At 44.5% G+C, this 26,633-nt stretch overlaps 1 protein-coding gene across 1 annotated transcript; it reads right to left on the bottom strand.

Moving 5' to 3' along the window:
* Positions 1-1,283: 1,283 nt before the first annotated feature.
* Positions 1,284-26,633, bottom strand: ASB4 (ankyrin repeat and SOCS box containing 4). Its single transcript, XM_014060108.2, has 5 exons — positions 26,283-26,633; positions 13,981-14,280; positions 5,276-5,766; positions 2,681-2,794; positions 1,284-1,751 (listed from the first exon to the last, which is right to left on the bottom strand). The coding sequence occupies exons 1-5, from the start codon at positions 26,482-26,484 to the stop codon at positions 1,563-1,565; spliced, it is 1,296 nt and encodes a 431-aa protein (XP_013915583.2). The 5' UTR covers positions 26,485-26,633; the 3' UTR covers positions 1,284-1,562.

Here is a 26,633-nt window from a genome sequence, read left to right as displayed (position 1 = left end):
CGTTTAAGTTGTTCGCCGCCCTGAGTCCCTTTTAGGGAATAGGGCGGCATATAAATAAAATAAAACTTAAACTTAAACTTAATTGTTTTGCTGACCAAAACTGGATGCAGTATTTTAGATGTGGTCTTAGTAAGGCTTTATAGACCGATATTAGTACCTCATGAAATCTTGATTCAATTCCTCTATTAATGCAATTCAGAATTGCATTGGCTTTTTTGGCTGTCACTGCACACTACTAACTCATATTTAATTGATTGCCCACTAGTACTCCAAGATTCCTTTCACAGTTACTGCTAGTAAGCCTGGTTTCACCCAGTCTATATATGTATAGTTGGTTTTTCTTGCCTAAATCTATGACTTTATTTTTCTTAACATTGAACTTCATTTATCCACCACAGCAGCCATTTTGATTTATACCCAAATTCTAATGTTAAATATAGTTAGGGATCCCCCTCTTATTTATTTACTTGCTAAATTTATTTGTTACATTTATTTGCTACCTATGTCATTGTGGGGCTACTCTTAGATGATAATGTCCTGATTTCTATTGAGTAAGTAATCAGTTCAAGAATGAAACCTTTATTGTATAACATATAATTCAATGCATTCTGCAGTAGTCTTTCTTAATATTACACTTCATTTTTGATGAAAATGTCAATACTGTAATATTGATATCCCAAATTATAACTAATATTGATGCCATCTTTATTTTGATTTCCAATGTCTTAAGTTATTCAAACAATAAAATATCAATAATTTTTAATATTGTATAAATACCATTGTATCAAAATGTATAAATATATTAAACCTCACAACAATATAATAAAAAGGGAAAAAAGATTATATGTATTATTTAATAACTTTGCTTTCTCATCACTTCTTGCTTATTTTATGAAGGGAGAAGAACATGTCTCAAAATGAAAGGATTAACATTCACAATAGTCTTGCAGGATCCAATCTGGAATAGTTACCAGGATCAGAGGTTTTTTCTTCCGAGCTTTCAGATTCTTGCTGGAGCTATAGAGAAGTTCCCTGAAGATGGGTCCAGCACAAGTCCAAAAGTTTGGAAGACAAAATCTCTGGTCCCGGTGACCAACTAATTGGATCCTACAACTTTATCCTGGGACATGTATATTTGCCTTCATTCGTAACAATAGTCTTGCATGACTGTTGTTGCCTCAGCATTTTGGACTACAAGTCCTATAACTGCAATATTAATGCAATATGGCCATGGTGATATGGAACATTCAGAAGCCACCAGGTGGAGATAACTAATAATTTCCCACATGTTGAACTTTTTCTCTCTCTTTCCTTAGAAGTATTTTCTTAGTTCTTTCATTTCATTTATTGTGCTTCTGTAAACTGCTAGGATTGAAATATTTTACCTGTGTTCAAGGTTCAGTAATGATATATATATATTTATATATATAAAAATTCATGTAGGAAATATTAGTTCTGTTTTCTGCTGGTGCTGTCACAGAAATCTTGCTTTTATCTTCTCCTATGGGAATAAAATCCTAACACTTTTAAATTAAATTATCAGAAAATGTCTCTTACACATCTTAATATATTATTCCTTCTGGCTCTAAAAGTAAATACCTTTTTAGTATTGATGGAATTAAAAGTAAAGGGATTCCTTTGTGACATTTATGGAGCAATATTCTTCGAATAGCACATCTGGCTAAATGTTTTAGTGATCTTGGTGTATTTGCACATGCTTCAAAAAGGGACTCATAGAAATTTCTGTAAGTCTGCAAAGACAAAACAAAATATGTTTGAAGTTAGTATCTTTCTTCAATGCACAAAAGCACTGGAAGAAAATGTGCCAAGCTTTGCCATTATCTCTTGCTGGCGCCAACAATTTTTACTTTCTAGGCTCTCTATATCTTTATTTTAATATATAATCTTCTTGTTCTTCTTCTTCGCTATTTAAATATATAATCTTCTTCTCATGCCTCCAAATTCAGCAAAATAGAATCTGCCCAAGAACAAATATACAACTGACTGCACCTGGGAATTTAATACCGATAGCACCGCTACCCTCTCTCCCACAATATCTTTTGGCTAAACCTTTGTCTTTTATTTTTTCAAGTGCCTGGCAGTTATCATTAAACTTTTCTTTGGCCCCTTTATTTTTTTAATATTGACTGGATGAGAAGAGGAAGGATTTTGTCCCCCTCACATAGGGGGACAAGAGTGGTGGAAGAATATGGGCTGAATAAGTTTGTTTTCGCATATCTAAGTTCTCTGGACCCCAGAAAAACAACTGGCTGGCTTTAAATCAACAATATTTTTATGACTGCCTAGTTGACAGGTTAACTTGGCCAGAATCAAATTATAGAAGAGAGTACTATGCATATTGCTTTGAGTTGCTAGAGGATAGCTAGAGTTTTAAAAAAATTGAAAATAAATAAAATAAATGTATAGAACTTTTATTTTAGGTTGCCAATATTTGTCTTCTGCAAAATATTCCTTTCAACGAAGACACAAAAATTGTATTTTCTTTAAGGATCGGGTTTACTTATCCCAGTTCCAAAGCTAAAAGCATGAATTCTGAATCACCCTGGCTAGGTTTACACATCATGCTAAGGTAAAATTAAAAAACACACCAACTTTATGGCCTAATGCAATGAATGACTTCACTGCCCTTAATTTAGTTGGGTATTTTTAAACTACTTACCTCAAAGAGATCATCAGGTATAGCTGTTCTCCATTTTGTTGTGCACCTGATATGTTCATATGTATTCACAATAACCTCAACTGCTCTGGGATAGGAACAACAAGCTTGCAACACCTATAAGCAGAAACATATCACTACCCAATAGATGTCACTGTTCTCCCGAAAGCCATTTTGCGGCCTTTATCTGTATATATAAGGTCAAAGAAGCTGAAATGGTCACCATGATCTTGTAACTGACACCTTCAATCTGCATTGATAAGTGGTGAGTCTTGATTACATGGTCATGGCCATCATGACAGCCTTTTGCCGCCATCCTGCTCCAAATCTAATCTTTTAAAAATGCTAACTGATAGGATTATTCCAACCTTAAATAATAGCTATATTCATTTCAGCTCTTTTACTGGGGAAAATTAAAGGTACTAGTGTTTTCCAGTGCCTGTAGCAAACTATCTTTCTCTAAGAAGCCTGTCATTGATGTTATGTCTCTATGTACAGGTAGTCCTCAAATTATGACCACAATTGAGTCCCAAATTTCTGTTGCTAAGCAAAACATTTGTTAAGTTAATTTTGCCCCATTTTCTGACCTTTCTTGCTATAGTTGTTAAGTGAATCACTGCAGTTGTTAACTTAATAACACTTAAGTTAGTTAGTTGTTAAGTAAATCTGCTTTCTCCATTGTCTTTGCTTGTCAGAAGGTTGCAGAAGCTAATCACATGACCCCATGTGGATCCACAGTGGTGGGTTTCCATTTTTTTTACTACTGGTTTGTTTGTGCGCGTGCGAGCACCTCATACATGACACTTCTGCGCATGCACAGAAGCATCTAGGTAGGTGGGTGGGGCCTCCCACCGCTGCCACTACCTTTTTGCCCAATCCAGGCCAAACCGGCAGAAACCCACTTTTGGATGGACAGAGCTCAGGTAGTCCTCGAATTACGACTGCTTCATTAGGCAACTGTTTGAAGTGCTGGACTTTCCCAGGCCTACTTATGATCTGTCATAATACTTACGAAAGTCTTAAATATGACTCAATTGTCAAGCATCTGAATTTTGATCATGTGGCCATGGGGATGGTGCAACAGTCATAAGTGAGAAAAATGGTCATAAATAACTTTTTTTCAGGGTCATTATAACTTTCAATGGTCACTAAATGAACTGTTGTAAATCGAGGACTACCTGTATTCTGTAGAGCAGTGGTTCCCAAACTTGGCAACTTTAAGACTTGTGGACTTCAACTCCCACAATTCTCCAGCTGGAGAATTCTGGGAGTTGAAGTCCACAAGTCTTAAAGTTGCCAAGTTTGGGAACCACTGCTGTAGAGTCATAGATTCTACACCTGGTGGAGAATTTAGCACACCAGGAATTTTCCCACTTTAATTTTATACTGCAGCTTCTGTACCTCATAGCTAAAGAGAAAATACTTGTTGCAAGTAGTCCCAAAAGCAGCTATGCTATGATTTGGCACCTGCATATCTACACCTTACTTCACACTTCTGTTTGCAAAGTATAGATTTGGGCACACTTATACATATAGAGTAGCCCAGTGGTGGGATTCACTTACCTTCCCTATTGGTTTGCAAATGTGAGTGCACACACTACATTTGCGCATGCGCAGTGTTCGCACATTACGTTGGGGTTGGGTGGGCGGGTGGAGCCTCCCATAGCCGCCACTACCGGTTCGTCCGAACCAGAGAATACCGGCTAAATACCACCTCTGTAGTAGCAATAAGTAATATTCAAATTATGAAAAATTGTCAGAAAAGGATGGACTTTTCAATTTGTGCTATCTTGACTCATATTTCAATTAAGATGTTGAACTGGGTTAAGAAAGATTCACGTTGCTGCTAAACTTTAACTCAGACCAGTTTTCTCTTATAAGTGGCATGCATTTCTTGCATATAGAAAATCCATATATATATATTCCACATATAAATTGTTTGTAGAAAACTTTAGAAAAATAGCATTGGAATAAGTAACAAAAGATGTGTTATTGCTGTCTTTCTTTGTTAAGTTTTTAAATATAATGAAACAATTATGGCTATCTTACAGAATTCTCATTCTATAATAAAATTGGTGAAAGTCAAGAAGCTTTCTCTTATTTAGCCCATGTATGTTTGTTTACCGGGATACATGTTTTAAGAGGGGGGGGGGGGAAGACATTTCTGACAAAGTTAGCCATTCTAAGATTTTTTTTCTGCCACAATGCCTGGCCTGCATTGTGATTTAAAAACAACTATTGACCTGTGATCTGACATCACAGGATCCACATTGCAGACATCTGATGAGAATTTGCAATATCATATTCCAAACCAAGATCACATCTCTAGGATTCTGTTGCTCTGCAATCAGATATTTAAATTTAATTGGACCATATTTTTAAAGAGATAATCCTCCATCCCATCCTGGTACTGTATTCCTTTACATCAGAGATGGGGGAAACAATGGCCCGTTTATGACTTGTGGACATCAACTCCCAGATTTCTTGAGCCAGTCATGCTGCCTCTGGGAGTTGAAGTCCAAAAGTAATAAATGGGCCATCGTTCCCCTCCCCTGCTCTACATAATTAGTTTAGCATGCACCATCTTCCCCTTTTCACCTTATGGAATTGTGGTGGATATATCCTGGCAGCTCCGTGATTCAGAAGCAGCTGATAACAGATTTCAGGCTGAGCACTAGGGCGCACTTCTGTCACTTTCAGGACATATTGCAAGGGGGCACACCCATTATCATCCATCAAGTTGGCCTCAGCACCTGCCTCAAGCAACATGTTTAGTAGTACATGATCACAATTCCAGGCTGCCTTGTGGAGGGGGGTCCTGAAATCTTCATCCCGTGAATTAACATCAGCCTTGTAGTCAAGGAGCATCCGACAGATGAGGTGGTGATCTGTACTATAGGTTTGCTCCTTGCCATTAAGGGCCCAGTAAACAGCACAGGACAACGGTGTTTCTCGGTGGGCATTTGCACCATCAACTACAGCTCCTTGTTCTACGTAGAAGGCTACCATTTCAGGGATGCCACAACGGGCAACTGTATGAAGGGGTGTTTCTTCATCTTGATTGTTTGATCTTATATTTACATCTGCACCTGTTTGAATATAAATCACAAAGGAAAGGGGGGGAGAATGGGATGGAATGGCAGAGCATTGATACTCTACAGCAACAAAAACAAATCATCATGAATATATAAAAACATCAGAAAAACACCAGAGATGCTGAAAACCATAAAGAGTAAAATTATGTGGGTTTTTAAAAAAAATATCAGATAGTTTTTTATTCAAAAAGTCACTCCCTTTAATAGGGAGATTTAGGGAAATGCCTCTGAATATGGCATTAAAATCTAATTACATATAGGTTTAGAAAGATGGTCTTAGGGAATATGGACATTCAGAACCTTCAAACTTAATTTAAGCTTGGATTGGATTTAGAAATGTATAGATTGACAATGCAATGCAAAACTACTGATATGATAGGTTTTTGTCTTCTAGCTACTAGCTAACTATCCTGTTACAATATTTGAACTTGCTAACATTTCTGAGTATTTTTAAAAGTAGCAGCTTTGTTTGTATAGCAAACAAACAAGTAAACTGAAAGAAATGGCTAGGAATGCCTTGACCCAGAGGTGGGTTGTTAATTTTTTTACTACTGGTAAACGGGCGCGTTCCTGTGTGCATTTGCTCCCAAGAGCAATGCTTCTGCACATGCGCAGAAGTATTCAGGCAGGTAGGCGGAGCCTCCTGCCACTGCTACTACTGGCTCGCCTGATCCAGGCTGAATTGGCAGCAACCCACCTCTGCCCTGATTTCCTCTCACAGTGATTGGAGGCTAGTAAGAGCTGGATCAGGAACGACAGATTGAAACTAGATGATGTTATCTAGTTTGGATAATGAAATGTCTGTGAGAAAACAATCTAGCTCAGAGAGCTTTGTGGGTTTTCCTGGACTCACAACACCTGCTTAAGGAGCAGGTGGCAGTTATGGCAAAAGGGAGTTTGCGCAATTGCAGATTATGCAGTAGTTATGCTCTTTCTTAAGGAGGTATATCAGGCAGAACCCAGACATTTTCCATGGTGTCTCCCTCTCTTTAGAACATCATACCTGCAGAGCAAAGGTGGGTTTCACATAATTTTACCACTGGTTTTCTACACACCAAAACTGTGACTACCCGCACCTTCCATGCATGTGCTTTGCTTGTGTGTGGGGCTTGCATACATGCACGCATCTTAGAAAATGTGGCTAAATAGGATGACATAGAGCAGGGTGGATGAGCAAGCCCACCCACAGGTCGGCACTAGTGGCTCATTTGAACTGGTCCAAACTGGCTGAATACCACCACTGCTGCAGAGATTAGGTTGACTCCCACATTAATACTTTTTCGCAAGCCCTGAAGACCTGGTTTTTCCAATAGGTCTCAGAAACCCCATCAATTGACTTATTTGATTGACTGTTGTTTCCACAGGGTAGGGGTTATTGCTTTTTTTTTTTTGGGTGGGTCTTTTGGTGTATGCGTTTATAAGCCACGAAGAATTACTGAGAGTAAGTGGAAGGACCTATAAATTTTCTTAAATAAATAAATGTACCATAAGTCATATGGAGTTTCCTACAAGAACTTTCTTTTGGTGGCTTTTTCCATTGAAGTAACAGTCCCATCAAGTGAACAATCCATGCCTATGTAGCAGAATTATTTCCCACCTTGTAAGCTTTGCGAAAGCTCCATTGTTATCACCTTCATTTAGGATTACGATTGCATTGGATATCATTGGGCACTCAAAAGAGCTGAGGTGGTGCAGTGATTAGGGTGCAGTACTGCGGGCCACTTCAACTGACTGCTATCTGCAGTTCAGTGGCTCTAATCTCACCGGCTCAAGGTTGACTCAGCCTTCCATCCTTCCAAGGTGGGTGAAATGAGGACCCAGACTGTGGGGGCGATATGCTGACTCTGTAAACCGCTTAGAGAGGGCTGAAAGCCCTATGAAGCGGTATATAAGTCTAACTGCTATTGCTATTGCTAAAACGTAGAAATGGTAGTAGACTTTAGGAGAAACCCTACCATACTACCACCTCTTACAGTACTAGACAACACAATATCAACAGTAGAGACTTTCAAATTTCTAGGTTCTATCATATCTCACGACATAAAATAGACACCTAACATCAAAAACATCATCAAAAAAGCGAAGAACAAAGAACATTCTTTATGTGCCAACTCAGGAAGCTCAAACTGCCCAAGGAGCTGATGCAGTTCTACAGAGGAATTATTGAGTCTGTCATTTGTACCAACATAACTGTCTGGTTTGATTCTGCAACCCAACAAGACAGACACAGACGTCAGAGGATAATCAGAACTGCAGAAAAAACAATTACTGCCAATCTGCCTTCCATTGAGGACCTGTACACTGCACGAGTCAGAAAGAGGGCCATGAAATTATTTAAAAACCCCTCGCATCCTGGACATAAATTGTTTCAACTCCTACCTTCAAAAAAAGATCTCACATAGCCACCCTGGTTGCATCCGCTGAGTCCCGTCCAGCCGCCCTGTTTAGGATAACCCGCTCCCTATTGAACAAAAGGGAAGCGGGGGAACCCTTGCAGGGCAGAGCTGAAGAGTATGCCCAATTCTTAGCGGACAAAATTGCTCGGTTTCGGTCGGACTTGGACTCCACACCCGCAGTTCCAGCCGAGGCACAGGGGGACCAAGTAGAACAGCTCTGGGTTGAGTTTCAGGACGTTACCCCCGGGGATGTGGACAAGGCCATGAGAGCTGTAAGTACCTCCACCTGTGTTCTGGATCCGTGTCCCTCATGGCTGGTTACTAACTGCAGTGAGGTGACACGAGGCTGGATCCAGGCGGTAGTAACCGCCTCCCTTCGGGAGGGGAACTTCCCTGCCGCACTGAAAGCGGCGGTGGTGAGACCCCTCCTGAAGAAACCATCCTTGGATCCAGCTGTTCTTAATAGCTATCGTCCAGTCTCCAACCTTCCCTTCTTGGGGAAGGTTGTTGAGAAGGTGGTGGCCTTCCAGCTCCAACGGTCCTTGGAGGAAGCAAACTATCTAGACCCCTTCCAGTCAGGCTTCAGACCCGGTTACAGCACAGAAACCGCTTTGGTCGCATTGATTGATGATCTCTGGAGAGCCAGAGATGAAGGACATTCCTCCATCCTGGTCCTCCTTGACCTCTCAGCGGCTTTCGATACCATCGACCATGGTATCCTTCTGCGACGACTGCGGGAGGTGGGAGTGGGAGGCACCGTGCTACGGTGGTTCTCCTCCTACCTCTCGGACAGGTCGCAGTCGGTGTTAGTGGGGGGGCAGAGATCGTCCCCTAGGCCCCTAAATTATGGGGTGCCTCAGGGCTCGGTCTTATCCCCCCTACTATTCAACATCTACATGAAACCGCTGGGAGAGATCATCCGCAGGCACGGGATTAGATACCATCAATATGCGGACGATACTCAATTGTATCTGTCCGCCCCGTGCCAACTCAATGAAGCGGTAGACATGATGAGCCGGGGCCTTGAGGCCGTCATGGACTGGATGAGGGTTAACAAGCTCGTGCTCAACCCAGAAAAGACCGAGTGGCTGTTGTGTTTTCCTCCCAAAGATTTGACTAATATTCCACCACTCAGGCTGGGGGGGTCAAATTTTATACCCCTCAGAGAGGGTTCGCAACTTGGGAGTCCTCCTGGATCCACAGCTGTCATTTGACCACCACTTAACGGCTGTGACCAGGGGGGCATTCGCCCAGGTTCGCCTGGTGCGCCAGTTGCGACCCTACCTGAATCGGGAGGCTCTCACAACAGTCACTCGGGCCCTTGTGACCTCTAGGCTGGAATACTGCAATGTGCTCTACATGGGGCTGCCCTTGAAGAGCATCCGGCAACTTCAGCTAGTGCAGAACGCAGCCGCGCGAGTGATTGCGGGTGCACCTCGATTCACCCGCATAACACCTATCCTCCGCGAGCTGCGCTGGCTACCTGTCGATCTCCGGATGCGCTTCAAGGTGCTATTAGTCACCCATAAAGCCCTACATGGCAGTGGATCTGGATACTTGAGAGACCGCCTTCTGCCAATTACATCCCTGCGACCTATAAGATCCCATAGATTAGGCCTCCTCCGCATTCCATCGGCCAGCCAGTGTCGGCTGGCAACTACAAGGAGGAGGGCCTTCTCAGCAGTAGCCCCGACCTTTTGGAACGAGCTCCCCGTGGAGATTCGTACCCTCTCCACCGTCCAAGCCTTCCGCATAGCCTTGAAGAACTGGCTCACCCGTCAGGCCTGGGGATAAGGATAGTTACCCCTCCCGAATGATGAATGTATGTTGCCTACTATTTTATTATATGTTCTTATCTTATGTTTGTATTCCCCCTTCCCGGTTTTGTGTGAGCCGCCCTGAGTCCCCTCAGGGAAAAGGGCGGCCTACAAATACTAATAAAACTAAAACTAAACTAAAACTAAAACAATGCTATGGAACACTGCAGACCAAGACAACTAGACACAAGAACAGTTTTTTAACAGAGTTTTTAACTGTTAAAAAAATAATTCCCTCACGATTGTCAAACTATTCACTACATTACTATTACTCTTCTCATCGTTCCTATTACCCATCTCCTCCCACTTATGACTGCAGGACTGTAAATTTGTTGTTTGTATCCTTACAATTTATATTGTTTCCTGATTGCTTATTTGTACCCTATGACTATCATTAAGTGTTGTACCTTATGATTCTTGACGAATGTATCTTGTCTTTTTAATTACACTGAGCATATACATAAAAGACAAATTTCTTGTGTGCCCAATCACACTTGGCCAATAAAGAATTCTATTCTGTTCTATTCTATTTGGACTGAAAAAATCCAAATGAGCTGGTTTGGTATAATGGTAAAAATCAGGAGGCCATGAACTGTAGTTCTGATATAAGTACAAAGCCAGCTGGGTGACCTTGAGCAAAACCAGTTATCCTTTGTTAGTCTTAGGAGGAAAACAATGCCAAACCACTTATAAAAAACCCCGCCAAGCAAAGTTGCTAGGACTAAATACTGATATGAAGGCGCAGAAAAGAAAAGAAAAACAAGAGATACAGAAAATCCAAATTTTTTGCTGCTTTCCAGTATTTTGCAGTTTTAAGTTGGTATGCTGGTTGTTTAAACAGGTGACAAAATTAAAAGGGATTTTGGGTACTGGAGGCAGGAAAAAAGATTTCAATGAATTCATCCCATCCTAAAAATGGCATGTTGTTAACTTTCTAATTTTCTGTTATTTCTTAACTTAATGTACTTGCCTGGGGAAACAGCAGCCATAGTGGGAAAAACCTATAGAAACCCTGAGGTTAGAACTCATTATACTGCTTTAATTCTTTTCTAAGTCAACCTAGAACATGATCCAGGGCAACTTGATCCAGGCTTGAAAGACCTGAAACTAAAGGGAATTATCTGTAGTTCACTTTACCGTTCCGTGTCCATAAACAAAGCGAGTTGCATGAGTGAGCAATTAATTCCACAGATGGGAGAAAATAATCCTACGTCCATTCAAAATACCCACTCAAAATCCCGGTTCCAAATATATGTTTCTTTACTGAGCAGAATAACTTAAAATGAAAGCAGTTTGGGCTGCATCTAAACAAAATGGGTGATTCCAAAATTGTGTGATAAACATATATGTGCTACACTGCACATATAAATTGAAAAATCAATCCAACTAATATGACAGCATTAACCAGCTAAGATTTCTTTTACTTGATCAGATGGCCTAACTAAAAGGTTGTCTACATTCCATGTTTTCAGGATACTTCACAGATACAGTCTAATCTAATCATAATAGTATAAATACATTTGGCCAACAAAGTATTCATCATATTGGAAAAAAATTCCCCTGATTATTGATAATAGCAGGACATGGGAAGAACTTTATTAACTTCATGAAAAGTAAAGATGACATCATTAATTTGTCCTTTATCCAATTCAGTAAGCAGTATCTCTCAGCAGGAAAATCTGTATTAATATATACATTAACACTTTTAAATATATTCCTTTTTGAGCTAGTAATCCATCCACTAAACAAACGGATTCCAGATCATAAAGTCTCATGATACCATGACAGATTTTTTTTCGTCTAATCTATTATTTATCACAGATTTGCAAGATAGTACATTTAGTATTTTTTTTTATTCACCTAACCGTTTACTATTCTCTGCAATCAGCTTCAATCCATTTTATTCATTTATTTTTTTCCTATTTCTTTTAAGACTTACTTTTTAGAATTTTATGCCTGGGAAATCGATTTATAAGCAACCTTGATGAGGAAAATGGGAAAACATTTCAGTCGCCTAAGTCCCAGGAAGGGAGCATAATGATATAAAAGTTAAAACACTGGGTTCAATTATTGGAAGATTGGCAGTTTGAGACCCAAGCACTACATGGCAGGGTGAGTTCCATTCTTGCCCTAGCTCCTGCCAACCTAGCAGTTCAAAAGCATGAAAATATTAAGTAGATAAGTAGGCACCATTTTGGTGGGAAGGTAATAACGTTTAGCATATAGTCATGCTGGCCACATGACCACACTAGTATCTTCAGACAACAGTGGCTTTCATGGCTAGGAAACAGTGATGACCATGCCCCCTAGAGTTGGCCATTACTGGACAGGGGAAACCTTTATCTTTAAGTCTCAAAAAGCCCTCAGAGTAAGTGAAAATTGACAAGTTTATATTAGGTCTGGTGTTCTGTTGAGGTGAAGACAATTTCTCCACTTTCAATATTCCATTCCATTCCATTTATTAGACTTGTATGCCGCCCTATTCCCGGAGGGACTCAGGGCGGCGAACAGACATATGGGGAAGGGGGGATACAAAAACAACGGAACAAGACAGGATACAAAGACAAGTTAAAACCACACAACAATCAGCAATTCGAGTGGGGCTGGGAACTCATCAGCCCCAGGCCTGCCGGAACAGCCAGGTCTTAACGGCTTTGCGGAAAGCCTGATGGTTTTTGTTTTCTTAGTTTTATTTTTGCTTTGCATTTCACACACCCACAGAGAATATTAAAAAGTGTAGCTTTTTTTTTTTTTTGAGCAAAATATTTTGGAGCACTTGATTCATCTCTGGTTACTGCTATCTTCTAAAGTTAAATCCCCATGGAGATTCGAACCCTCACCACCCTCCAGGCCTTCCGCAAAGCCCTTAAAACCTGGCTATTCCGCCAGGCCTGGGGCTAAAGAACTTCTGCCCCCCTTCTCGAATGGTATGGTTGTTGTGTGTTTTAAATTGTGTATTGTTTGTTTGCCTTTTTATTCCCTGTTTGTACCTCCTTTCCCTTGACTGAGTTGTGAGCCACCCTGAGTCCCCTTCGGGGGAAAGGGCGGCATATAAATGAAATAAATCCTAATCCTAATCCTAAATATTAACATTATCAGAATTCAACACAACTACCTTGCAGATTCACAGGCTAGAAATGATGGGCTGTAAAGTTCAAGCAATGTGGAAGTCACACTTTGAGAAAGGCTAGCAGCATTAAAGTCATCTAAGCTAGCCAATAATATTGAGTGGCCTGTAAAAGAGAAAAGAAATGGTGCCTTCCTTTCATTAAAATATATATTAGCAATTGCCTAGCAGTTAAACTTGTTTGAGTATTGGCAGTAAGCCACTTATTCAGCTAATTTGTCTGAAGACAAATGATGTAGCACACTCACAGTTTTACCTACCAATAGGAGCAAGGGTGGGTTCAGGCAGGGACTACTGCCGGTTTGTTCATGGGTGCACTTTACACGCGCAGTGCTAAAAAATTGTTCTGCACTAGCACAGAAGCGAAAAACAAGAGCAAACAGAAGCAAAAAACAATCCTGAGAACTGGTTCGGGGGCGTGGCTGGCTTGGGCCACTGCCAGTTCCAGCGACTCAGGCCACCAAACCACTACCGGTTGGGCTGAACCGGTCCAAATCAGTAGGAACCCACCACTGAACGGGAGGGAAGGTGAGTTATTATAGCTGCCCCAATTCCACTTTATATGCCAATTGAGGTAGCAACTTCATTTTGCCTTCTAGTGGAGCAAACTCTACTATATCATCGTAAAGAACATAATGTGCAATTTGATCATTGATAAACTAATTTGGAGGGATTGTGTCCTTGAGGAACAGAGGTAAGAAGCATACTATGCTGTTTGAAATCAAATCCATACTCACATTTTAAAAACAAATTTATGAAGACACCAGAACTTGTTCAATATTTCTGTGCAACTGGGTCTCCATGATAATTTGTGCAGTTCTGTCCCAGCAGCTTCAAATTATGACTGTTTTTATGCAACTGAACTTACCTTTCCAAATTAACTGTTGTGCACAAGGCATAGATAACTTTGTAGTACAATAATGCAGGGGTGCAAGCCCACTCAATGAATAGCAGTTGATTTTTGCTCCATGGCTGCAGAGTATATTGATACAATCCAGATTGGCAACTTCACATGCTATGTGGATTGCTGCTTTCCCATTGGGTCTGCAGTTGATGGTTGCTTTGTGCTTCAGCAGGACTGTCAGACTCTCCAGATGTCCATACAGAACAGATAAATGTAATCCTGTCGCCCAGGAATGCTGCAGTTTATAACTAGGCATCCAATATCCTGTTTCAATTGGAGAAAACAAACTAAAGCAATTGTATGACAGCTTTCCAAAATCTTCCAATTACTGATTAGTATAAAAGTGATTAGCCTGTAGGTTGCAATATAATTAGACTACGCATTGGAACTTATTTTATGTGTTTATAAAGGGTTGTCCTTAACCAAGTTCCATGTTATTCTGCTGTGCACACAGAGCTCTTGTGTACATATCCTGAAACTTGAGACATACATGAAGATGTCTTCATATTCAAGTATTTTTGCCCAGTGACCAGGATGATATGCAAGTGAGCCAACAAGTCAACAGAGAAGAAATAGAAGGGCTTCCTAATTCTCTGCACTAATTCCAAAGAAACACAGTGGTATACTATAAAAGGAGCAATATTTATTATCCATCTCAGAAAAGACAGTATAAAAATTGTGCAACAGTGAAATTATTCAAATATATGGAAGAAAAACCAAGAAACCAAAATTGATCATTAGGCAGTGAGGCAGTGGTATAAGATACAGTATTGTACCTTCATGATAAAGAGCTAAATTATCTATATTAATTATCCTTTGGGGTAACACTATGCTTTCCATTTCCAATCAACACAAACAAATTAGAGTGACCAGTGGTTGGTTTTTGATCCAATATCTTAAAGGATGAATTATAAGATACAGGTAGTTCTCGACTTACACCTATAACAGAGCCCAACTTTTTGTTGCTAAATTACACATTTACTAAATGGATTTTGCCCCATTTTACTACCTTTCTTGCTACAGTTATTAAGTGAATCACTACAGTTGTTAAATTAGTTACATGATTGTTAAGTGAACCTGGCTTCCCCATTGACTTTGCTTGTCAGAAGATCACAAAAAGTTATCATATGATCCCAGGAGACTGCAACTGTAGTAAATATGAGTTAGTTGCAAAATTGTAGTAAATATGACTCAGTTGTAAGTGAAGAATTGGTGATGACTACTGGAAAAGCAGAGTGCTTCCCTCTGGACTAGTGAAAGAGTGTTTCCTCAAGAAATTTGATCACATGATCGTGGGGATGCTACAACAATCTTAAGTGTGAAAAATGTTCGTAAGTCATTCTTTTCAGTGCCTTTGTAACTTTGGTGACTAAATGAACTGTTGTAAGTCAAGGATTACCTGTACACCACAGGCTTTAAGTTTAGATGACTGTGTCACATGGTTTTCTCTTTAACTGTTGAGTAGTACTTCAACTAGTGGCTCAGTGGCTAAGACACTGATCTTGTTGATCAGAAAGGTCGGTAGTTTGGCAGTTTGAATCCCTAGCGTAATAGAGTGAGCTCCCGTTACTTGCCTCAGCTTCTGCGAACTTAGCAGTTCGAAAGCACATAAAAATGAAAGTAGAAAAATAGGGACCACCTTGGGTGGGAAGGTAACAGCGTTCCGTGCACCTTTGGCATTTAGTCATGCCAGCCACATGACTACGGAGATGGCTTTGGACAGTGCTGGCCCTTTGGCTTTGAAGCCAAAGATGAGCACCACCCCCTAGAGTCGGGAACAACTAGCACATAAGTGCGAGGGGAAGCTTCACCTTTTAAACACTTAAATTGAAGCAAATAGTATGATAGAAGAACTGTTATTATGATAAAAGAATTTTTCTCATAAACAGGTTAATTATTTACAAGCCTATTAGATTCATATTAATTGAAGAGGTGTGAGGCAGCTGAGGTAAGTAGAACAGCTATTTATTCAATAGAACAGGCAACAGCAACTATGTACAGAGATTGAGCACCTCGCCCCTGCTTGACAGCTATTTATACTAGAACTGTCAAGCAGGGCGACCAATAGGAATGCTTAGACAGCCCACACTCAGCCAGCCGTGCTATAGCCAATCAGGTGCGGCTGAGCTGTTGCCGACTGTCAGTTGTAAGTTGAGGACTTTAGGGCTGATTGCAAGTTGAGGACTTAGCACTCCTTCCCTCCTAGTGAGGGCACATGCACGGACAAGGCGCATGTGTAATCGCTTAAGTAGGTGGGCAGTGTCGGACCCGCCCAGAACATTGCAGCAGAGCCGTCGACAAGGGAAGAAGTTCCTTTTGTAGTTCCTCCCTGAAGGAAGTGTAGCTCTGGGTGACATCTTTGGGGCCTACCCTTGAAGATGGATTTGGTAAAACTGGTAAGTCCGGGTGTGGTGGCGCGACAGATGGAGGCGAGAAAGGGAAGGGCTGCTTGAAGGCAGTGGCCACGTAGGAGAAGCCTGATTGGGTGAAGGCCTCATGCAGAAGAAGGATGGGTGGTGAAATGGCAGACAGAGGTTGAATGTGGGCAGAGGTTGAATGCTGGGAGGCAGTAGCTGGGTAGGAGAGGCCCGATTGGGCGAATGCCTCATACGGAAGTCCATGTAACTGTGGAACAACAGTTTGAAGTGGAACTTGAGCATGCTGCTGGAGGGTAGCAGCCAGGCAGGAGAGACCTGATTGTGAGAAGGCCTCAGGTGGAAGTTGGCGCCTTAGTTGTTCTACATGGTGCTGCCACTCACTGCCATCTGGGAATCCAATCCTGTAAGAGCAGGGGCCGGTTACTGTAGTGTTTGTAGATGTTTATGTTTATTAACATTTGTAGGCCGCCCTTTTCCCTGAGGGGACTCAGGGCGGCTCACATAAAATCAGGGAGGGGAAATACAAACAATGACTTAGACACATATAATAAAAGTAATACGCAACATGCATTCATCATTCGGGAGGGGCAACTATCCTTGTCCCCAGGCCTGACGGGCTAGCCAGTTCTTAAGGGCTGTGCGGAAGGCCTGGACGGTGGTGAGGGTACGAATCTCCACGGGGAGTTCGTTCCAAAGGGTCGGGGCTACTACTGAGAAGGCCCTCCTCCTTGTAGTTGCCAGCCGGCACTGGCTGGCCGATGGAGTTCGGAGGAGGCCCAATCTATGAGATCTAATTGGTCGCAGGGAGGTAATTGGCAGAAGGCGGTCTCTCAAGTACGCAGATCCACTACCATGCAGGGCTTTATGGGTGACTAATAGCACCTTGAAGCGCATCCGGAGATCGACAGGTAGCCAGCGCAGCTCGCGGAGGATAGGTGTTATGTGGGTGAACCGAGGTGCACCCACAATCACTTGCGCGGCCGCGTTCTGTACTAGCTGAAGTCGCCGGATGCTCTTCAAGGGCAGCCCCATGTAGAGCACATTGCAGTATTCCAGCCTAGAGGTCACAAGGGCCCGAGTGACTGTTGTGAGTGCCTCCCGATTCAGGTAGGGTCGCAACTGGCGCACCAGGCGAACCTGGGCGAATGCCCCCCTGGTCACAGCCATCAGGTGGTGGTCAAACGATACCTGTGGATCCAGGAGGACTCCCAAGTTGCGAACCCTCTCTGAGGGGTGTAAAATTTGACCCCCCAGCCTGAGTGATGGAATATTGGTCGAATCTTTGGGAGGGAAACACAACAGCCACTCGGTCTTTTCTGGGTTGAGCACAAGCTTGTTAACCCTCATCCAGTCCATAACGGCCTCAAGGCCTCGGTTCATCACGTCTTCCGCTTCATTGAGTTGGCACGGGGCGGACAGATACAACTGGGTATCGTCCGCATATTGATGGTATCTGATCCCGTGCCTACGGATGATCACTCCCAGCGGTTTCATGTAGATGTTGAATAGTAGGGGGGATAAGACCGAGCCCTGAGGCACCCCATATGTTAGGGGCCTAGGGAACGATCTCTGCCCCCACACTAACACCAACTGCGACCTGTCCGAGAGGTAGGAGGAGAACCACCGCAACACGGTGCCTCCCACTCCCACCTCCCGCAGTCGTCGCAGAAGGATACCATGGTCGATGGTATCGAAAGCCGCTGAGAGGTCAAGGAGGACCAGGATGGAGGAATATCCTCCATCTCTGGCTCTCCAGAGATCATCGGTCAATGCGACCAAAGCGGTTTCTGTGCTGTAACCGGGTCTGAAGCCTGACTGGAAGGGGTCGAGATAGTTTGCTTCCTCCAAGGACCATTGGAGCTGGAAGGCCACCACCTTCTCAACAACCTTCCCAAGGAAGGGAAGGTTGGAGACTGGGCGATAGTTATTAAGAACAGCTGGATCCAAGATGGCTTCTTTAGGAGGGGTCTCACCACTGCCGCTTTCAGTGCGGCGGGAAAGTTCCCCTCCCATAGAGAGGCGGTTACAACCGCCTGGATCCAGCCTCGTGACACCTCACTGCTGTTAGTAACCAGCCATGAGGGACACGGATCCAGTACGCAGGTGGAGGCACTTACAGCCCTCATGGCCTTGTCCACATCCCTGGGGGTAACATCCTGAAACTCAACCCAGAGATGTTCTACTTGATCCTCTTGTGCCTCGGCTGGAACTGCGGGGATGGAGTCCAAGTCCGACCGAAACTGAGCAATTTTGTCCGCTAAGAATTGGGCATAATCCTCAGCTCTGCCCTGCAAGGGTTCCCCCGCTTCCCTTTTATTTAATAGGGAGCGGGTTATCTTAAACAGGGCGGCTGGGCGGGACTCAGCGGACGCAACCAAGGTGGCTATGTGAGATCTTTTCGCTGCCCTAAGCGCCCTGGTGTATTCCTTGGTGCAGGTGGTTACCATTGCTCGGTTCGATTCGGACTTATCGGACCTCCATCGGTGCTCTAGGCATCTCCTCCGGCGCTTCATCTCCCGGAGTTCCTCGGTGAACCAAGGGGGTCTCCGGGATCCGCTGCCTCGGAGGGGCCGTAGTGGCGCAATCCGGTCGAGGGCCTCCGATGCTGCCGAGTGCCAAGCAGCAACCAGAGTCTCTACCGGACTGTGGGCGAAAGTATCAGGAATGACCCCAAGCTCCGTCTGGAACCTTAACGGTTCCATAAGTCGCCTGGGGCGGAACCACCTGGTCAGTTCCTCCTCCCTACAGTGGGGGTTTGGTCTCCGGAAGTCGAGCCTCAGTAGGCAGTGGTCTGACCACGACAGGGGTATGATGTCGTTACCCCTCAGACCAAGGTCACAAATCCACTGCTCCGAGAGGAATACGAGGTCGAGCATGTGACCCGCCGAATGGGTTGGGCCCCGAATTACTTGGGTCAAGCCCATGGCTGTCATGGAAGCCATGAACTCCTGCGCCCCATCAGAGTTTTCACCGAGCGAAGGCAAATTAAGGTCCCCCAGGACCATCAACCTAGGGAACTCAATTGCCAGCTCGGCTACCGACTCGAGGAGCGAGGGGAGGGCTGCTGCAACGCTGTTGGGAGGCAGGTACGTTAACAGCAAACCCACTTGACCCTTGAGGTCCAACTTTATCAACAGAGACTCACACCCGACAAGCTCCGGAGCAGGGACCCTACGAGGAACTAACGACTCCCGGATAACAACGGCCACACCCCCACCCCTTCCCTGGGCTCTCGGCTGGTGCAGCACCTGAAATCCTTCTGGGCACAGTTCTACAAGGGGGACTCCTCCCTCTGGGCCCAGCCAGGTTTCAGTAATACATGCCAGGTCTGCCCTCTCGTCTAAAATTAAGTCCCGGACGAGAGGAGCTTTATGTACCACAGACCTGGCATTTAGCGACAGCAGCCTGAGTCCAGGGTCCTGATTACTTGCGCCATCTGGTCTCGGAGTGGGACTCATAGGGCCGGAAGGAGGGATCTCTGTAATGTAGCGAACCCTCCTTCCCCGGTAATGGCCTGCCCTAAAGTCCCCGCCGTATCTGCCCCTCCCTGTTACGACCGTAATACCCCGACCCTCTCCCATGTCTCTAGTCCCCTCAACCACCCCCATGGCCCCCGCTTCTCCCGGCAGGTCCTCCGAATCATACATACCCATGCACTCCCCCAGACAATCCCCACGTAAGAGTTAAAATACACAAAAATTTACAACAATATAATAATAAAAAAGTGGGACATTCATTCATCTCATACGTATCCCATGCATATCCCATACAAAGAAAGAAGAGAAAGATGAAAGAAAAGAAAGAAACTAAAATAGTTGCGCAGTTGATTAAAATTTAAATTTAAAAGTGCGAGTTCGGATGGCAAAATTGGCTCTTAATGTTCAGAGTTAAAGTGGCTAGGGACCAGTTATAGTTCAGATGAAATATATGGGGGAGTGTCTTATAACCCCTCTCTTCTTTTGCAAATTTGTTGGTTAAAAAGTCCTGCGGGGGTCCAGTGCGAACACACAATGCTGCCATCGTCTGTCCACCCGCAGCCCGGGTCCAAAGTTTTCCTTCTGGGGGTAAAGCCACTCCGAGGGATTCCCAAAGGTACACCAATAGAAATAAATAAGGTACAAAGATGGAGCAGGCGTTGTAATTGCCAGGGGACACCGTCGCTGTTCTCCAGATGAAACTTGCTTCCTCAGCATAAAATGGCCGAGGCAGCCCGAGAACCACCGGAATCCCTAGAGCCGATGGGATCATCCAGGACTGTAAAATCCAAGGGTGGTCTCCCCCGTTCCTCGTCCCCACTGCAGGCAGACGGAGTAGAGAAGTAGGGCAGACGATGAGGCCGCTAAAGGACGATGCCGCTGCCACCGAGCTGAGGCTCCTCTCCTCGCCGCCGGACAGCTGATATGGGCGAGGCAGGTCGAAGACCGCTGGAACCGCTAGAAACCACGCGGCCTGCGGTCGTAACGTCCGAGTGACTTGGGAACGGTCCTGGGGGTGGTCCCACGGCCGTAGGGCGCTCCCGTCGCGGGCCGCCAAAGCTGAAAGATGAAATAAGTGCCGGAGCCGCCGAAGAACGCCGTCGCCGTTTCCAGGCCGAAATTCTCCTCCTCGCTGCCAGGCGGCATGGAAGCCACTGAAAACGCTGAAGCTTTTGCGGTCCGGGGCTATCCCCAAAGAGGTAACCCCTACCGCTAGCTGGTCTTTCCGGGTTCTCAGAATCTCAAGCCTCCCGAACAAGCCTCTCATAATATAAATTAGAGTTGTTACTCGCAGTGTTTTTGGCATTTTTCGTCGGGTAGTTTAGAGCGGACGGAGCCTCGCAGCCATCTTAGTCTCGCACATGCGCAGAGCTGGTGCTAGTGATGGTGGCAGGCACCCATTTTGGTTCCCCAGAAAAGTTCCTAGTGTAAACTAGGTCTGAAAAGGCAGGGAAGGGCCCCCAGGTTGCAAGGCATACAGACATAGCTGTAACCCAAAGCCTTCATGTGAGCTATGCCTGGGTGATCCCTATGGAGGCGGTCAAGCACCAGAAGATGGAGGGAGGGGGGAAAGATGACCCGGACACTCCAAAGTGAGCACCCGCTGTGGCTGGAGAGCTCCATCTGGCAGGTCTTAAAGGGGCAGAAAACCTCGGTGACCTTTCCCAATGGCCACCCTCTCTGAACCCAAGTGAAAGGATGGGGTCAGCCATAGAGTGGGCCACCACATTAGAGGAGGTGAGCAGCAGGTCCAGAGAGGCAATAGAGGGTACAGAAATGGAGGGAACAGGGTAAGGGTCAATAGTAGGAAGTGGGCAGCGGCTGAGGGCATCGGCAGGCCCTAGCTGCTTGCCCAGTCAGTACTGCAGTGTATAGGAATACGCCATGAGGAATTCCATTCAGCAGGTCATCCGAGGAGAGAGAATGGGAGGGGTAGGACGATCACCAGCCAAAAGCCCAAGGAGAGGCTTGTGGTCAGTGAAGAGAGTAAATTGCCGTATATGTAGTCGTGAAACTTTTTAATTCTGGACACGGCAGCCAGAGCCTCCTTGTCGATCTGGCTGTAGTTCCTCTCAGCGGAGAGGAGCATCCGGGAATATAAAGCTATGGGGGCTTCTGAGTCATTGGGGAGTATATGGTTCAGAACTGCCCCCAGACCAAAAGGCGAGGCGTCACATGCTAATGTCAGTGGCAGTTTGTCACTGTATTGTACTAAGACAGCTGCTGACGTGAGCATGGTTTTGACAGCTGCAAATGCATGCGCCTCATGGCTGCCCCAGCACCAGGCCACGGATCAGTAAAGCAACTGATGCAGTGGCTTGGCTAGTGACACCTTATGCGGAAGAAAAGGTATGTAAAAATTCAGAAGGCCGAGGAATGCCTGCAGCTCCACCTTAGAGGCAGCAACTTTGGAGGGGTTGGGGCGGATGCCCTGGGCATCTATTAAGAAACCCAGGAATTCCACCTTTGGCACAGTGAATGAACATTTGCTGCGTTTTAATTTCAAGCCCGCACCCCTGAAACACTTGAGGACCTTCTGGAGGACTTCAATGAGTCCTGATCGACTGTGGACAGTGATCAGGACATCATTGAAGTAGTGTACTATGCCTAGGAGCCCATGAAGCAAGCACTCCATGAAGCTCTGGAAGATCCCCGGGGCATTGGATACGCCAAATTGAAGCTGGCGGCAATGGAAAGCCCCTTGGTGGGTGACCATGGTCTGTGCAGTGGCGGCCTCATCATCCACCAGAAGCTGCTGATAGGCTTATGCCATATCCAGTTTGGCAAATATGCAGCCATGCCCCTAGGAATGGAGCAGGTGCTGCACAACAGGAACTGGATATGGATTTGCCTGGAGGCCAAGGTTGATGGTCGACTTATAGTCAGCGCAGATCCTGATAGACCCATCAGCCTTACCGGGACCACTATGGGGATCTCCCAGTTGGAGTGGTCGATGGGCTCCAGGACTCCGTGCGCCAACAGTTTGTCTATCTCAGCATCAACCTTCGGCCTCAAGGCAAAAGAAGCCCGGTGAGCCGTTAGTCTTATAGGGGCAACCTGGCGGTCCAAATTCAAAGAGATTGGGGAACCCTTATATTCCCCCAACTTACCGTCAACGACGTCAGCAAAATCAAAGATGACATCCTCAATGGTAGGTGGAGTGGCCAAGGTTTGATGCACCCCCAAGAGTGATAGGCCCAGCGAAGGGAACCAGTCAAGCCCCAGGAGGGCAGGCAGTGGCTTCCCAACTACCAAGATGGGAAGCTTCCAGTGGAAATCCCCGTAATCAACCCACACACAGTAACTGCCCAAGGTGGGAATTTGAGTCCCCTGGTAGTCTTTTAGTGTCATATCGGGCGGCATCAGCTGGTCACGGGAGATAGCAGGGCACAACTTGGTCAGCACAGTCCAGAAGAGGAGGGAGTGAGAGGATCCCAAGTCCACCTCCATGGTGCAGGGCGACTCTTTGATCAGCAGAGACATGGTTATCTTTTTGGAATCAGCCGATGCCTTGCTTACCAACACTGCAGGGGCGTCTGGTGGATTTTTAGTGATGGTGTAGCAGTTGTCCTTCCAGGGCTGCTACAGCTAATAGTAAGGCTGAAGCGGTGGCCGATACTTGGGTTGAGGCGTCGGCGGCAGGGAGACATACCTGGGTGAGGTGGCCTTTCTTCGTGCAACAGCGGCAAATAGCAGCTTTAAAGGGACAAGCGGAGTGGGCATGATTCCCACCGCAGCCCAAACAGGGGGTTGCAGCAGCGTGACTGGCCGTTTGAGGTGGCAGCCATCTGGGTTTAGCTCAGAGGCTGTCTACCTGGTCCTCCTCCAGGTCATCCAGGGGAACCAGCTCTTCAATGAGGCAGGTTCTCTGTGGAGGAGCGAACAGTTGTTGGTAGTGGTGCAGCTCTAGCTTCTTCCACCGCCTGCTGTAGGGTGATGTCTGCCCAGGCGAGCAATCTCCGCTTCAGGCTAAGATTATGAACCCCGCAGATGAACTGCTTGACCAAGGAATCGTCAAGGTCAACGAATTCGCATTGAATAGCCGCCATTCTGAGAGACTGTAAGAATTGGCTTACAATCTCAGTGTCTTTTTGTAAGCACTGCCTGAAAGCGTACCAGCGGACTATTCTAGATGGAGTCAGGGCATAGTGGTTCCTCAGCTTGCTGATTAGAGTGTTCCAGTTGAGCTCATACACGGCCAAAACCGAAGCGAGAGCCTTGGCCGTGTTAAACATCTGGCGACCGCATGAACTTAGGAAAAAACTGCATTTGTGGTCCGACGGTACTTGGTGATCATTATTTGCGATGAGGAAGCACTCAAATAGCTCTAAAAAGCCAGTCCAGGATTTGCTCGTGGATCCAAAGGGTGCAAAAGGCAGCAGTGAAGCCATAGCTGTAGTGAAGTTGAGGTAAAAAAATTTTTTTTTGTAGATGGAAAGGAAATTAATTGGGTTTCCTTTTCTCATAGCTGTTCAGGCTGGAACCTTCAGCATCCCACCCTTGTCACAAGTGTTAGATTCATAGTTAATTGAAGAGGCGTGAGGCAGCTGAGGTAAGTAGAACAGCTATTTATTCAATAGAACAGGCAACAGCAACTATGTTCAGAGATTCAGCACCTCACCCTGCTTGACAGCTATTTATACTAGATCTGTCAAGCAGGGTGACCAACAGGAATCCTTAGACAGTCCGCGCTCAGCCAGCCATGCTTTAGCCAATCAAGCACGGCCGAGCTGTTGCCGGCTGTCAGTCATACGTTGAGGACTTGCGGCAGGTTGTAAGTCGAGAACTTAGGGCCGGTTGCAAGTCGAGGACTTAGCAAAGCTAAGATGCTAGAAAATATGTCAGAATTCTGTCTGGCTCTCAATCAGCAAGATACTTTTCTGAAAACAGGACAATATATATTTGATATGGTAGAAGAAGCTGGGAGGGGGGAGATTGAGTTAAAAATGGGCCAGATCCAACTGAATCAGGTCAATGCTTTCAAGGAAAACATACCTTGAAAAATTTCTTAAATGCATTGTATAAGAGAGGTAGTTGAGTAGCATCTCAGAAGGTGGGTGATTGCTCCATTGTAAATCCACTTCCCCCCCTGATTACATCATTTAAGTGAGCATATGTAGTCTGCCCTGTATTTTCCAAAGCTCATAATCCTACAGAAGTATTTTAGGGATCCTGTATGTGTGTGTTCATATGAATGAAGGTAACACTCCATACTGTATTGTAAGAGTACCTTCAATTACATCTATTCCTTTTACTTCATTTGCTACAGAAAGTATATGTTACAGAAAGCATGTTAGAGTGCATTATGTAATCGTAGTGATGTTGCTGCTCTCTATTCTTACCAGATTTTCCTTGTGTACTGTATGTCTGTGTGGATGTGTGTGTGTGCGCGCGCATGCATGCATGCATGCTTGTAACTTTGACTCCAGAACAAGTTCTCATTTTTTGGTAAGATTTCAGAAGTGGCTTGTCATTGCTTTCTTCCTAGGGTTGAATGAGAATGACTGGCTCAAGATCATCCATTTGTTTTGTGCCCACAGTGGGAATGGAATTCACAATCTCTCTGTTTCTAGCCTGATGGCTTAACCACTGCACCAAACTGGTTCTTGCATTTCTTCCTAAGCTGTTTTAAATATGACCTAGAGCAAAACTCCAAAGATCGAAGCAGCAGGCAAACCAAAGCAAGAAATTTGTATTTGTTGGTCACTGACATACTTTGGATTTTTCTATATATTCCTCAGGAATGTCACCAGAAAAAAGATCCTTGAGGACTAAAATTCCCTCATGTCTTGGTGTTATCACTAGTAAAACTTCCTCTGTTTTGTTCAACTTCAAATTTCAATGGTTTGCATTTTATAAAAGTTGTATCTTAAGGGTTTTCTAAAATTTTTGGGTACAGCCATTTATTTGTGTGTATGTGTGTGTGTGTATGTATGTGTGTGTGTGTGTATGTGTGTGTATTTATTTATTTATTTATTTATTTATTTAACGACATAGGTATGCTGGTCTTGTTGTATTCGGGTCTTTTCCCATGTAAGATTGAGATTGTCTTGGCAACGTTTCGGTGAGGTCTCACTCGTCATCTTCAGGCTGGATTTTGGGCTTAAAGCATGGTTGGAGCTGCCATCTTTTTATAAATCTGGGTGTGTGGGGGTCAATCTCAATCTTACATGGGAAAAGACACAAATACAACAAGATCAGCATACCGACATCCATGAAAATTTATATATATACATACACACACATACACTGTCCCTATAAATGATTTTGCTTCAAGCATATAGCTTAATCAGATTTGATTTGAAGGGTTATTGAATACAATGAAACCCACAAAGGACAAATACTCATAGCATGCAATAGCTAACGTTTTCTCAAATATTTCACAAGCTGAAACACTGCCATGGCTTTTTACCTTGTTTGTAAGAGGCCAGGAGCAAATTCTCATCTTCTACTTCAAACACTGTGTCCACATCTATTTGTTTTTGAGCCAAAAGTTCTTCCAGAGTCCTGTAGTCATTTGATTGTAGAGCCTCCAAAAAAGCTTTTTTCATTAGCCTGGCTGTTGTAGTCCGTGTAATGGTTTCTCCCATGTTTTCCTCAGGGGATTCTATCATGCTTCTTTTCGGTGGTCAAGCACTGTGTTTATAAAATGCATCAATGGGTGTTTTAAGTTTCCCAAAGCATGCTAGCCTGCAAGCCCAAAGATAATTTTAACACCAAGCAATGCTGATCTGCCTGTTCTATTTATGAAAGCAAACATCAG

The sequence above is a fragment of the Thamnophis sirtalis genome, unplaced genomic scaffold (assembly GCF_051295495.1).
Source record: "Thamnophis sirtalis isolate CommonGarterSnake01/CBP01778 unplaced genomic scaffold, rThaSir2_p1.2 scaffold_4, whole genome shotgun sequence".
Classification (NCBI taxonomy): Eukaryota; Metazoa; Chordata; class Lepidosauria; order Squamata; family Natricidae; genus Thamnophis; species Thamnophis sirtalis.
Note: the sequence above shows the minus strand (reverse complement) of the source record. Positions and strands in the feature narration are given on the sequence as shown.

Excerpts from the sequence above, each read along its gene's own strand:
- ASB4 (XM_014060108.2), bottom strand. The coding sequence starts at position 26,484 with ATGATAGAATCCCCTGAGGAAAACATGGGAGAAACCATTACACGGACT. Across the intron at positions 14,281-26,282 it reads CCTGGCCTCTTACAAACAAG|GATATTGGATGCCTAGTTAT; the intron begins GTAAAAAGCCAT and ends CAATTGAAACAG. Across the intron at positions 5,767-13,980 it reads ACAACAGTTAATTTGGAAAG|GTGCAGATGTAAATATAAGA; the intron begins GTAAGTTCAGTT and ends ATATTCAAACAG.